Source organism: Haemorhous mexicanus, chromosome 6, assembly GCF_027477595.1.
Source record: "Haemorhous mexicanus isolate bHaeMex1 chromosome 6, bHaeMex1.pri, whole genome shotgun sequence".
NCBI lineage: Eukaryota > Metazoa > Chordata > Aves > Passeriformes > Fringillidae > Haemorhous > Haemorhous mexicanus.
Genome location: NC_082346.1, coordinates 45557560 through 45572822, shown reverse-complemented (window position 1 = coordinate 45572822; position 15263 = coordinate 45557560). Strand labels below are relative to the sequence as shown.

The following is a 15263-nucleotide window of genomic DNA, read 5'->3' as shown; positions in this document are numbered from 1 at the left end:
TTAAACAGAATCTACATTTCTTGTGTATGAGAAAGCTCATGGCTATACCTTTATTATAGAGTATTAAAGTCTATTTCTCTAGAAAACAGAGAAAATATTCTCTTCTCAATTATGAATATTGAATATTTATTACTTGCTGAATAAATTATAATATCATATAATGAAACACATGTTTTAAATGAAAACTAATAGCCAGTCAAACAAATCCAAGAATCATAGGTTTGAAAAGGCCTCTAAGCTCATTGAGTCTAACTGACTTAATGTATGATTCTGAAGATGCTTAATCACCTTTTTTTGTGACTTATTTCTAGCACTTATGAAAGGGATGGTTCCTTTGGATACAAGTGGCATCAAGGAAGATTCTGCTAAAGTTGCTCTTAGTGATATGAAGCTGCAAGCAGAAGGAGGAAAGCAGTAGAATATTTTACGAAACCACACCAGTTTTCTCTGTGGTAAATTCCATTCCACTTTTTTTTTTGGTTTTGAACAGTAGTAATTCCATCTGCTGTAGGAGTGCCCCCTTAATGATTCAACAATTGCCAAACACTCAAATGAAAGAGCACCAAGACTAATTCTAAGGAACTCTTTTGGTAATTTAGGTGACTTGCACACCAAAGGCTTTCTGAGATTTTGCTGTTCTATTGTATTTGTTTCTGCTGTCCTCTTAGACTAAATTTGTTGTATTCCTGAAGTACTGTGAACTACCTGTGACATTAATCTTTGCTATGAGCTTATTTACCCCTATACAGGAATTGTTCTGACACTTGTTTTTTTATTATGTTTAATAACATTATAAATAATGAAAAAAAATTCAGAAATTGCCTACTACTATGATAGAGAGTAATTATACAGTGTTGTACAGACACATTTGTGATTTTAGGTCCCTCAGTTTGAAAAAATCATTTAAGAAAGAAGTGATAAAAAAATTTTCTCAAAGCAATTAAAAATTCACATCTTGGTTTCAGGTTCAGCATATATGTATTATAAGTTGTCTAGAATTATTCATTTGGCCAGAACAGTTTTATTAGATGGCCCCAATTAGGCACTTTAAAGAATCTGAATCTCACCCATCTGTATCAATAGTGTTGAAAGGCACTTCTTTGTTTCTGTGAAAATTTTAAAAGCAATGTTTAATGTTCATTTATTTATTCTATAGTGTTCTCTATTAGAGAAGATGTGTTATATCGATTGTCAAATACTATGGAAATACAATATTGCACATTTGTATTTGTTCAGATATCACTATTCTAAACAAATCAAACACAATTTTGCTTTACAGTAGTCTCAAAGAGCAAATCGAAGAAGAATTTTCTGTCTAAGAATTCTGCTGTCTAAAGAAATGCAAGTGTTTCTTATGATTCTTGTTTCATTCTCCTCTCAGCTCCTTCTGGCTAGATCACTGCTAGTGTGCCTTAAAAGATTTGCCAAAGCTACCAGGGTACTGTAGCAACATTAACACCATTCAAACAATTTTGTTTTGCAGACTTCTGTCATATTTAAGAAGCCTATTTCTTCTCTGAAACACTGTTATTTTTTAGCACTGTGGGTGTCTCAGGTGTAATTCACAGGTCATGATGTGCCATCTCAAAAGAGGACTCTTTTTTTTCCCCAATACTCTGATGAAGTGTTCTGTAGTCCCAGTGGGTGCTCTGGACAGTGCAATTCTTGACAATCACCTTGTGCTGAACCTGTTTCAAACAGAGCAACATGCCAAGAACATCAAAATCAGACACAGAAATGTGAAAAATACTGAGTTTATTCTCTGTTCATTTTCCATGAACTTAAACTGCTTAAAAAAAAAATCTGACTTGGTTAAAAAGTTTTCTTTACCTTTTGTAGTGTATTGTGCTGTGCATGGTAGTGCTGGCATTGGCTTTTTGCAGACTTCTGGCACATCTCCTCATTCAGAGGGTCAAGAAAACAAAACAGGCACATCCATCTATTCTGATCTCAATGGCCATGACAGGAACAAGAACAAAAATCAACAAATAAACTTCTGCTCTCTACAAAGAGTGTGGCTGTCATGAAACAGTGTTTAGTTCAGGCCACAGCTACTATAAACTAAACTTACTTTAAGTGGATCCAACATTTGTAATTTATTTTTTTTTATTAGATCAGAGCAGAGTTGGAAAGGTGGCATTTAAAATACTTTAACTGGTTTGGACTGCTGAAACTTAAAAAATTACAAAACAAAATGTTACCAGCTTGCAGACTGTATGGTACCTACAAATTATGGCCAAAACATAGACAGTAAATCATGTTCTCAAAACACCTTATGTGGTAGTGAGGTCTGGTGCATGGATTACTGATGGATATACCCAAACTGTTTTACCAAAGTTTAAATGTTTTTGTGACATGAAAGTAGGTAAATAAATGGGCCTTTGAGAGTCTTAGCTGAGAAGTAATACCAGAAATATTATGTCCTCTCTTTTTCCTAAGGAATTTGTGATAATCATACTATTTTATGTGTTTATACATTTTTTCCTGACTTGTAACTTAGAAATCTGAAATATGTATTCTTAAAACAGGATCACTACTGCTTCATATTGTTAGAAAACTAAGGATAAGCAGTCTGATCTCCCTCACTATTACATCAAGTATTGAATTGACTTCTGTGTTATATAGGACAGAAATTACTACTGGGTGAACAATTTTGGCTTTAAAACTTTAAGTATGTTCAGTGCTTAGTAATTTGCCTTTGCCTGTGTGACTGGGTTTTCATCAGTTTTCTATCCTTTTATAAAATTTTCTAGAAGGGGTGGAAGAACAGAAGAGATGTCAAACCATGCACACACATATACACACACACACAAAAAAAAATTCTTACTGACTAGACTTAGGGACTCCAAAGCCAGGAAATTCTTTCTTGAATTCACCCTCTTGGCATGGCAGTCTCGATAGCATGCAATATTTGTCTCTCTTCCACCTTTGATAGAGGTTCATATTACAAAGTGAATTTTGTTTCCTCTTTACTGAAGGCTAAAGTTCCGTTCATGACATTATGTGAAACTGTCCCTTTGTGGTTTAAGAAATAATATTTTTTCCATGTTAGTCTGAAATAATACTCTTCTGCACCCTTTCAGTTTTTAAAGTAAAAAAGCAGAAAACTTTTAAATATAACCTTTTGTATATTTCACATCTTAAAAATTGCTGTCCCTTCTGGTAGCCAGATTTTTTAATACTTTAACCCTTTAATGACCTGTTACTCAATTCTTACCCAAAACAGTAATTTTCAATAATCAAAAATGTGGTATTGCACACACAAAAAATGATGGTTTAAATTTTTGTTCTGTTTAGCATTTAGTAAATCAGGTAAATTTTTATGTATGTACTAAGTACATACAGATTTTATGAGCTAGTATCAGGCTTTTTGTTTTTTTAATGCTCTACTGAAATACAGTGTTTTCAATACTGTGCTTTCAAAAATGCATTGGCCCTCTATATTAGCCTCAAATAGCTGTCACATGAATAAGCTATAAATTTTATGCCCTTCAGTTCCTAATGTTTTACAGCAGACTTGAGAGTACTTAATTACTTTTGAGATTATATTTACTAAATAGACAAAATAATTTACTTTTATTGTGTAATTATGTCATCCTAAGAAGAAATGTCAAAATAAAAATAAAAAATAAAATTTGACAGTGCAAAACAAAGCAATTTTCTTACATTTACTTCCCAAATTTTTGATGGAAACCGGTCTTCAGTGATGGTGAAAGTACTCCTTGGATATTCAAAGCTCAGCCACATTTGTACTAACTATGGCAGCAAAGTAAATAAAGAAAATATATTAAAAACCCATAGAACAAAGAAACTACGATTCTAAAATCCATTTCTGAGCTAAGGAATCTACATAGCAGTTCATCTCTGGCTTGCAAGGCATAGTCTCTGCACTGGGTAGCACTGAATGGTTTTTCATGAATGAAAATGCCAGTATTACTCTGAAGGGAAATCAGTAGGAATTATAATTTTTATGGCTGAATATTAGAAGTCTGCAGCCTGGATGTGCTCTCACATCTATAACATGCAGAAAAATTTTTTCATAAATTTTTGTGGCACTACTTGTTACAGTAGAATTTTACAGTACCCATGTTAAACTCCTTGTGTCTGCAGTGTGTTAGTAACAAATTTATCTCTCTCGTAGCCCTTGTCACCCCACAGATGTAATTGATACTGAAGTTCATGTGAGCTGCAGGTCAATATCTGACAACTCAGCCTTGTCAAAAATGGATGTGCAGGAGGACATCACGCAAAGTCCTGTGATTTTGATGTAATTGTAGAATTTAGAAGCAGTTGTAGAGGAAAACTAACAGTAGAAGGGATGGAAAGCAATTCATGATTAAATTAAAGTTTCAGAATACTTATATTCTTGTTGCCTTAGCTTAAAAAGTACCTTATAGCTAGTATTTACATCTGAATGAAAGTGATCCCTAAATCAAATTCCATCTTGGATAATTTTTTTTTTCATGCTAGAGTACTTTCTACTCTAGCACAACTCAACTCTTTACTGTAAGCATGTCTGGGCTGCTGTGAATATGAACTTACTTACTTTTCTATGTAAATAACTAAATTAGATTTTAAATCTGAACAATATTTTAGAGCTCTGTACAAGAGTACAACATGGCAGAAGCCAATAACCAAGTCATTCAAAAATCTGCAATGCTTCTGGAAATGTTTACAGCAAAAATGAAGGACATTGCTGTTTTTAAAATCCAGCAATATCCAACTTTTATCATTTGTGCTAGCAACAAGAGCTCTCCTGTTTCTAAAGCTAAAGTTGCACTTCTGTCATTTTTCTGGCTGAAATAGGGAGATTTTTTTTTTCTTTTCTTCTAATAATGACAAAATCTGTAGTGTGAGAATATGATGTTTTTAAATTTCTAGTCTTTTTATTTGAGAATCTACCAGGTGCTATTTGCAGCTAAATATTTTTGGTACACAGTTGTTAACATGTTTTTTTTAAATTTTTACATTTGAAAACACGAACTTCACAGAGATATCTCTAAGGATAATTTTGCTGTCTGTTTTTAGGGACATGGCTCCTTGATAGGTGTTTTGTGTGAGTAAGTATAACAGTTGTTCTTGAGTAGTCTGTTATTTTCATCTCTCTTCACACCAGAATTGTTTTGATGTTAGACTGCATTTCTCATCTGCCATCTACAGAACACTACTGTGTCAGAAGACATATCATCATTTCTTCACCTACCCACTGTCAATAATTTTGGTAGTTTATGTTTCCAAGGAATTACATTAGTGTTGATGGCAGTTTTTTCTTGCAAGCTCTTTTCATATGGACTCTGACACTCTTACTTTAAGTTTACTAAAATAAAAGCTACATAGTAAATGGACTAACATCAGGTCACATGCTGTCTAATTTTAAAGGTTATTCCACAGGCCAAAGTAAATATCTCTTACTACATTCATCTAGATTTTCTGGTTGCCAGCACTGATTTTACTATTGGTTTGTAGAAGGAAATGGTAAAGGATAGACTTTGAGGCAATAACACTGAAATAATATTGATTCGAGGCAAAAAATGAGACTACAACAAATTCAGGATATCTGTCTAAGTGCTTAGTCTAGAACCTAAAATATTCATATTAAAAAGTGTATTTCTTCAGTGTGATAGTATCAAATCATCTTCCTTATAAACAGTTGTTGACACCTAAAGTATTTTTGAAAAATATTTTACTACTGAAATTTGCTAAATGTGATCAAAAGGATTTCTGTGTCGCTCACACAGAAACAAGCATTGAACTGGGAAACAGCCCAATTTATGTTTCTGGCATGAGGCTCTTGACAGAAACCAGGAGTGACACAGTTTTTTACTTAGTGTGGAAAATGATGAAGATGAACTGTGTTTTGCGGTGGCCAAGAGAACAGTTTGCATCTCTGGCTGTTTGGTGTAGGGAGCTCACATGCAGCTTTTTTGAGGCTTTCACGGGTGCAGCACTGACAGCACCATTTCACTCAAACAGCTGCAACCATGAAGACATCATGGAGCTGGCAGAACTTTTGTTACATGTTTTGACTAACAGAATGTCAACAAGTCTATCAGAAACCTTGGAGTTGTTTGTTTTGTCTTCACTGGGGCAGTCTCCAGTGCAGTGGTAAAGCTGGAAGATGCAGAAACCTTTGTTTAGTGTGAGCTACATCAACAGGGAGGCTCACTAGCCATGGAATGTGAATCTGTTAGTATGTTGTCCATTGATCAATTAGAGGTCTACAAATTAAGGAAAAACTAATCTAAAAAGTTTTTAAAAGTGAGACAAATTATTCTTATATGGTAGTCAAAAAATCTCTGCAAATATGAAAAAATGAAGTACCAAAGTCAAGAAACACTTATTTTTTCCAGAATGTGAGTAATTGCTTAAATTTCAGTAGAGTGACAGACTAAAATAAAGCTCCTGAATATGTTAATGAACAGACATCAACCCACTTCTTATCCTCTCCTAACATGGGAGACTTGCTCACTTTGATTTAGACTTAACTAAGTTCCATACTTAGGGTAAGTCTGTTACGTGTGCTATGCACTGAGTAGCAAAGTTTAAATAATTCCACTGGAGGCAGCTGATGTGTTACAGAAGGAATACTGGCTCTTGCAGTGTATTTTAACAAATAGCTCAAGTGTTCAAATTTCTGCTGTGGTATTGCATTACCAGAAGAAAGCAACAAATAGAAAAATACTTGAATTGTAGGTGAGGGTGTCAATACAGTAACAGTGTATTACTGAGGTTTTGGAGGTGTATCACTTTTAAGGTTGACATTTCTATATGTTCTTATTAGCAAATGCTGATATTATATTTTTATTTTCTTTTCCCTTGGGGCATATGAGAAGAAAATATGTTATTTGGTTTTGATTTCTGGAATGTCTTTTGCCATTTCATGCTGCCAGTTTCTGTTTAATTTGGGTTTTAACCACAGCAAAAAAAACCTAACCATCTAATTCTGATACTTCATTACAAGCACTCCTAATTAAGTTAGTTGATACATGAGTCACTTTCCTCCAGATCTTTTATTTTAATTTCATTTGAATGAAATACAGTGTTTTTTTTGCAGTTAGTGTTTTAAAACTGGAGCACAATTATTCTTGTGAACTAGCATTTTGGTTGGGATATTCCAAAACTAAGATTGCCAAGGCAATTCATACATGTGACACTGAATATATTACATCATATTTCCCAGTCAACTATTGTCCCTGCAGTATAGAATAAAGTAGCAGCAAAGAATCTGCAGAATTTCAACAAATAATATGGACATGGAATGTTTCTGTGCTGGTATGAAGTCAGAAAGGTCTGTTGAATACTTCTAAAACTTATTGTATTGGTTAATGTGATAGAAATAGGCATAGTGGAATGAAATTCCTCAACATTGAATTATTTCCTGAGATAAAGTCCTTGAGGGACTTTATCTCAGGAAAGCAAGGAGTCCAGCTCTTCGTACGTGTTGAGGTTCACCTTAGTGTAGTAACCAGAACTATTGCAGTTTCCTTCAGACTTGATTTCTGAAATGTAAAGGTGTGTTCAGACTTCTCATAGCTGTGTAGGCATGAGGTATATCCTGTCCACATAATTATGTCTCTTTCTTATAGACATTGACATATAGAAATGTGTTCATGCAGTGTAAAATTTTATTGCTCAAAAAGAAAGATTACCTTTTCTGCTTGGAAATCCTGACTGCAGTAAAGCTAGCAGAGGCCTTGTCTGTAGTATCAGTGGAGTTACGATTTTGTACAGAGTTTTAGAAAACGGGAGAGAAATATTTTCTTTGTCTATTTTTTCATTGCATTCTGAAGGTCTGCAATATATGTTGGTTTGATGAACAACAAATGCTTGCCGAAAAATACATGATCTTATAAGAATCATATGGTAACAAACTGCAAAACACTTGGAATGATTTGACACTATCTCATTTTTATATTTTAATTTTTTCAGAATCTAAGAAATGAGATTTTGAGTTCATTTAGGTTCCTGTATTTTTTTCAAGAAGACTAAATCAAAGTTAGTTATATAATGAAAACCATAGTACTTCTGAATAATATCAATCCAAGCTTATGAAATTTGAAAAATTCTGAAGCAGCTCTTTGTTCCACCTTTATGTGGTCTACTACATCTTTTTCAAAGTAATTAAGCCATCTCCAAGGAGAGATGGTTCATATGTTAATATGAATTGTATTTCACACTCGTGACTAAATGTTTTGTTTCATGTCAGTTTTTCCACTAGTAAATCAATGAGTACCCAAAATGGGGATTTTTATGTGTGTAGGGAGAAGCTAATTATGTCTTACATCTAAATTCCAGTACTGTTGGTATTCTTTCTTAACAAAAGACTCACAAAATAAAACCAATTTTGGCTTTTTTGTCGTATGATATTTTAGTTCCAGGATAACTTCACGAGGTATTTGCAGTCCACTTTTTCCATTATCTGCCATCTTTGAGGAGGAAAAAAGTTCAACTTTACTATCTTGAGAAGTATGTAATGAATAAAAAAAAATATATCTAGAATCTTAGAATCATTTAGGTTGGAAAGGACCCTTTAGATCAAGTTCAGCCGAACTACTGCTTGACTGTTACTTCCTGTAAATCACATGGATACACATAAAAGTAAGTCTGCAGGTTGCATTTTCAGAACACCTCGTGCAGGTTTAGGAACAGTGCATTGTAGAAGTATAGAAGGAAGAACTGTTACCATGTTGGTTTAATGCACATGTCCTTACCAACCTGTGAAATTGGAGATCCTTGGTTGCACGCGAGCTGTGACTCATGTCACACCAGAACACCAATTTTATTGTTGAGTTGCTGCTCTGACTTCAGAATGCCTGAGCCTGATTTATACCAATATGAAGCCAGAATGAAATCTCATGCGTAAAGCCTAAGTACCAATCAAAGTACTAAGTGCTGAGATCTTCTCGAGTGATTGCAGTATGAAGTATATGAAAGCTGTCTTTTGTGCTCTGAGTATGTTGCTGCAAGCTGAAAGCTTGGCACAGTCTGCAGGTATGTTTAAGTTTGGTTAAGGCTCTACTAGGAAAGTTCATATGTTAATTTAACACCAACATTTGTACCTACTTTCTGCAATTAGACTGTAAAATGTTAGCCAATGTGGCAGTAACAAAAATATCAAACTACATTGCGCTTTTGCTGACTTGGGACTTACTCCAAGCAGTTCCTGAAGGCAGGGTTGCAAGTCTTCATTGCATCTCAGGAGACAGTTGGTACCTTTGCAGGATCAAAGTTGCTAGCTGTACTTGTAATTTTTAAAGTGTAACATAAAAACTTGTCATTTTTGTAAGCTAACATAATAAATTATTTTTCCAAGCAATGCCTAGCATCTGTATTCATTTACCTAACATTGCCAAACTTATGTAAAGGCCTGTTTTATGTAATTGATCTTTTTTAGTCTTGTGAAATATAGATGTGTGATATGGAATTATGTTGCCCAGTTTTCTTCTTGTCTCTAGGAACAAGTGGATTTTTTATTTAGTTTTCTTTCTCCTACTGTAATATTTGTTTAAAAACTAAGGTGATAACTACTTATAATGAAACTTTCTTCAGAAGTTTGTATTCAAAATACTTCTTTAGGTCAAAGATTTGTGTGTCATTAAGGACCCAAACATCTGGCAATGTATTATGGTGTTACAGCAGGAGTGGGTCTTTACACTGGCCATTTCTGACAGTGTTTCCAGAGGTGCCCTTAATTAGGAGAGGCTGTTGTGCCTATAGTGTCTTAGGGAGTATGAACAAGATTCATCTGATTGAGATTGAGTGTGGACAGAACACATGCCTCCATCTAAATGAACCTGCTTTGTAGTCAATGGGATCTGCAGCATCCTTCATCTCAGCCCAAAGTAAGCAGTCAGGGTTTGATCAAATTGCAGTGAACTGCTCTAACTATATAATTTAAATCTCCATTTAGTAAAAAGGAGAATCAGGCATCTGCCTTAGATGCTTATTGCTTGCAGTATAGGCACCATGTCCACCCACAGAGTGGGGTCTATCCATGTGTGCTTTATCTGGATTCCAGGGTAAATTCTTTATTACCTTAAATAAAAGACACCCCTGGAGGCAGTGAAGTGGGATGCAGTTAAACAAGCAAAGAGATTGAGCCATGACAGTATTTAATGAAACAAAAATCATTGTTGCTGGGAAGTTGACACAGCTAAAATTCTATGGAAGCATTTAATGGAAAACAAAGCTTTGTGTTGTATTTTAAAATACAAAGTGAAACCAAACCAAACCAAAACGTATTGCATAATTGCATATAATGAAGTTTTCTTATTCTGGTTTCTCTCAACAAACTGGCCAAAATATAGTTTCTTTATATACTGAGAAATCAGTTATTGAAAACCTGTAATTATTTTACTAATTTCATTTTCCTCAATTACATATTCCCTTGCCTTTTGAAATTAAGAGGTTTTGCATGTATTTTACATAGTTTTCTGATCTGCAATTGTTTTATGACAAACTTAGTTTTCTTTGGACCATTGTTTTCACTGATAACAGAGTTGTTTCTTTCACACGTTGCACAACACTTTTGCCTCCTTCTTAAATCTGCTGTCCCAGAGGCTCTACCACCATTGCCTTGGCCCCTACAATTGAGCTCTTGTGATGTAGATAAATACCCTACAGGCTCCTTTACAAGTGAAAACAAGTAGTTTATTCTAGTTTCCCGTGTGGATACCTTCTGAACGTGATCCTTAAGTAGAATTTTAAAAGCAGTACATACTACTGTCTGGAAAACTGCCTGAGAACTACTGCTGGAAGCATCAGTGGTTCTACAGGAGACAGGATGCCTATGAGGACAGGTCAGTCAACATCTCTAACGCTCTTGGCAATGGACACCACTACAGCTCAAGCAACACTTCTCAATAGGTAAGGAAAGTAGGTTGATAAAAAGAGTGGACAAATTGGCTTCATATGAATTTTAGTTGTAGTCTCAGAAAAATTCTGTGACCTCAAATAAAAGTCCCAGCTGGCCCTCAGTTAGCGTGGACCTTAACTTATGCTTGTTTTATAAGCCAGGAACCCACTGAACTATCAAGTGATTGTCTTCCTGACCTGACCCTGTGTACCTCCTGGTGACTCAAATTCTGATAGGAACTAAACTAGAGTACAAGATTGGGTCTACAAAAGATTCCCCAAAACTGGTGAATAAGAGCAACAGACAATGCTGAAAATCACAATTTGGATTTTATCTCAGGAGCTGAGAATTTTGAAACAGTCTGTGTATAGCAAAGTGCAAGCGCAGTCAATTTTATATAGTAATTTTCAATCGTCAGTTTTGTGACAAAACTTCCAAACAGGCAGTGATCTAAAACTGAATCTAGCATAGACCTGCAACCAACAACAGTGATAGAGGGTAGCTTATGATTTCCTTACAGTCCCTTGGAAAAAACTATACTATGACATTACTAAGAGATGGTCCCAAAAATTCTCCAGAATATGGAAATGCAGTGTTATTTCTCTTAGTTTATTGTAAACTCTGTTTTGTGGTAGAAATAGAATAAACTCAACTTTTAAGACATGCATCAAATACAGGTGGATAGATATACACCAAAATAGCAAAATTTGTTAGCATAATGTAGGCTAGAAGAATGTATTTTCAGATTTTGCAGCCAGGATTTTAGTAATTTTATCTGAGCTCCTGAGAGTTGTTCTCTTGACATACCTTCTGTTGATCTTGCCCTCAGGGCATATGCAACCTTCCATTTTGTCTTGTAATCCCCATTCAATGAGTCACATTTGCTTTATTTGTTTGAGGCTGATGGGGTCAGGAACTTTTGAAAAAAGGCAAGAAGATGACTTTTCCTGAGGAGTAACTGAATGTGCTTAGGCAGAAAAATTTTCAATTTGTGAGATGGGGCACTTGAACAGGAAGAACTAAGCATTAGGTGAAAATAGGACATTGCAGAGGAGAACAGAAAACAAATCCATACCTGAGCAGTGATTGAAATTCCTGGGGACCTAGGACGCACTGTGAATCATTGTCTGCATCTTAGAAAATCATCATGTTGTTGATATAAGACCAAGCCTGAAAGAAAGGCTCATTTGTAATCAGGAGAAAATTTTTTTACAGATACTTTTAATCTTCCACTTTTTTGCCTAAGCATTTGTTAGGACCCACCCCTGAGGCAGGGTAACAGTTTTTTGTTAATAGATCCATTGGGCTGCATTAGAGTGAAATGACACTGAATGACTTGTGTGTGTATGTGTGTGTGTGTATCTATATCTATATCCTTAATTCTGTATCTCTGTATTTTGGGGCAATTTGGTTTCAGTGGAAAGGAGGTATGTAGCCATTTTGGTTTTTGTCTATACTACTATAACAATACAAAAGTATAAAGATAGCACATAAGGAAAAAGGAAAGTAAGAAAGAAAGGACAAGAGTGAGAGGAACCCCTGGGTCCACAAAATACTTGATTGATGCAATTTAGATGTCTGTAGGTCGAAGTGATGGTCACTGTCTTGACCCTTTGGGAGTGGGGGGAGCCTGTAAAAGAAGTAGTTCAATGGATTTAAACATTCAGTACATTCAGGTTCAGGTAGGAACACCAAGATACCTGCCTTGGTAGGGATTTTATACTGTCTGATGCAGCACAATGGATCATACTTAATTCTTTGGTGGAAAGCCCCAGAAATGAGTTGGGGGCACTTGAGGAGTCTTTGATCTCTTCTGAGACATGATGGCTTTTCTCACACCTGCATAGTTGAGCCTGTTGTGCCTCATCAGAAGGGATGAACACCTTCAGACTTCTTTGTAGATGTCCCAGTACCTCCCTGTAGCAGGGGAAGGGAAATTTTACACCAGAGTCCCACGGGGAGGGAAGTTTTGCACCTGAGCCTCATGAGGAAGGAGGGCATTGACATGATAAAAAACATTTTCCCACCTTGTAGGATCTGCTGCTTATCAGCCTTTCCACTTACCTGCTCAAATCCCATCTTGTTGCTAAACAAAGGTTGACGTTTGTTGTGATCATCCTCTGGTGGTGGGAGTGCACCCTCTCTGCACCTGGGCTGTTCCTTTGCAGATCTGAGGTTTTGCCATAACACACAAAAACTCCCCTCACATTTGGTGGGGGGTGCAAACTTGGCCTTAGCAAAGCACCTGCTGCTTTTGCAAACCTCCAGTGGTTTAAGTCATTTAACCTTTAACATTTCTCTCACAATGACAGAAGCCTTCTGCTCAGCAGGACTATTTACGTGCACCTGTCCACTTATTTTTTTGTTCCTGTTCATTCCCTGGCAGCTATTCTAGTTTGTCCCCTAATTCTCCTTCCTGTTTCCTGCTCCTAGCTCCAGCCTCTGTCCTTGGAGGAAGCAGCTACTCTGGTCTTCTACCAGAAGGCTGTTAATTAGTCACAAGTTGGCTGGAGATTTTTCTTCTTGGTATCACGTCCTTACTTAACATGCACATAACTGTCCAGTAAGGAAGTTTCTTCCTAGTCCTTCCTAGGGCAAATGATATCTTCCATCTCCTTTGGGATCTTTCCAGTTAAGACTCACGAAGGAAACCTTTCTTGCTCATTTCCAGCCGTTCCACATATCCCATTACTGCCAAGTTGAAGTATTTTGAGGCTATGGCTGCAGATGTCACTGGCTGGCAGTAACCCCTGATTTAGCCAACTTTCCCCATGCAGAGCTCAGAGGAGACTGCCTAACATGTGAATACTCTGTTGAAAAGGAAAAGTACCTGAGTGCAAATAAAGGCAATAGTTTTTTGGGCTGTGTAAACCCAGTTAGAGTGCTACCATTTCAAACAAAATTTCATCTAATCTAGAATTCTGTCTCCTGATATCAAGAAAGTATTGAGAATTTTCATAATATATGATGTGGGTTTTTAAGCGTATATTTCCATCATGTAACAATTTTCGTTTCATGGAATTCCTGAACCTGTGGTGATAGTCTCCTAGTTAATGATAGCCTTGAGGTTTCTTTTTGCTGCCATGAATTTGTTCTGATGCTTTTAGAACTTGTATGAGTTTTATCATCTGTAAGATTCTTTAGCAGAGTTCTGTGACATAATCATGCAGTGTGGATGTGGTTAGCTTTCTGAATATGCCTCCTGCAAATTTCCAATTCGAGTGACCTAATTCTTAGTGCAATAAGAAAATTGTCTTCTGAAGACCCTTCTTTTATCATGAAATGTGCTCTTCAAAAATAATGTAGAAAATTAGAGATTTAAGTTGTTTCTTTTGTCATCAGTTTCTGCTGTGGCTGCCTGGTATGTTGCAAGTGCTTTAGCAGCAAGGATCCCATCTGGATGGGAATTTTTTAACAAGGAAGAAAGTTCTGTTGGAGTGGTTAGCTACTCAACAGAGGTTGGAATTTTCTGGTTTTATTCTACAGCATTTTGAAAAGAACATATGAAACAGATTCTCTGAACTTTGATGGAGGGTATGTCCCTCAGGCACAACCTAGTTTCAAGAGAAGAGAACACCGTTTTTTCTGAGAAACCAAGGCTGTTCTGTTGAACAGATAAGACTGGCTAATAAAATAAATGAGACTAGCTCATTTTGTTGGTCAAAGGGGATGGATGGACAGAACATATCTGGGGCATAGCAAAACTGCTTTCTTCAAAGTGGAGTTTCTGAATGAAATTGGGAAGAATCGATGTTCCCTCACATAGCCTAGATTAATCAGGTATAGACTAATAACTATAACTGTGTCTTTTTTATCTCACAGTAGAGGATTATTGTTTTATATTGGATTGGTTTTTTATACTGAAATTCAAAGCCCATGTAATCTTTTGTTGGATCTCAGCAGACTGCTCTAACACAGAATCATTAAGAGTCATAGAATTATTGAAGTTGGAAAAGATCTCCAAGATCATCAAGTCCAACCTTGTTCAATCCTAGTCAGCATGTACCATGTTATCAAGTGTTTCTGCAGTCTCCTAGACAGTAAATCTCATATTTACTGTGATTTAAGAAAGAAAGTTTAATTCACAGCTTTTCAGAGCTAATTTGCTAATTTTAAAGCTGGGAACAAGTGTGTGTTACTCCATATTGCTCTATAGCAAAGGGCCATCTAGCTCAGTGTCCTGTCTCCAACATGGGTGAGGAATAAATTGCTAGGCAAGAGTTTAGGCAAGTATCTGGCACTGCCTCCTCAAACTATTCTCCCAGCTTCTGGCAAACTGTATCTCAGAAACCTCCTAAAAGGAAACTTGCAATTTTGTTCTGTTTTTCTGGTTAGACATGTGTGGGGAGGCTGCTGCTTTTTTGCAGCTAGGAAGGAAACTTCTTCCCTTTTAGATGTGTGAAAGCAA

General features: G+C 36.0%; 1 protein-coding gene across 10 annotated transcripts in view; it reads left to right on the top strand.

The window, feature by feature from the left end:
• CEP128 (centrosomal protein 128) overlaps positions 1-15263 on the top strand; it is a 165855-nt gene that overhangs the window by 92248 nt on the left and 58344 nt on the right. For 7 of the 10 annotated variants that reach the window (XM_059850093.1, XM_059850091.1, XM_059850096.1 and 4 more), the window contains one exon: positions 312-1747. The exons of 1 other annotated variant lie outside the window; for it this stretch is intronic. In XM_059850093.1, coding sequence (XP_059706076.1) covers positions 312-418 — 107 coding nt within the window. In that variant the 3' untranslated portion in view covers positions 419-1747. Of the gene's footprint in view, positions 1-311; positions 1748-4141; positions 9425-15263 lie in introns of those variants that run through there. 2 more of the 10 variants (XM_059850090.1, XM_059850089.1) reach the window with 2 other exon arrangements.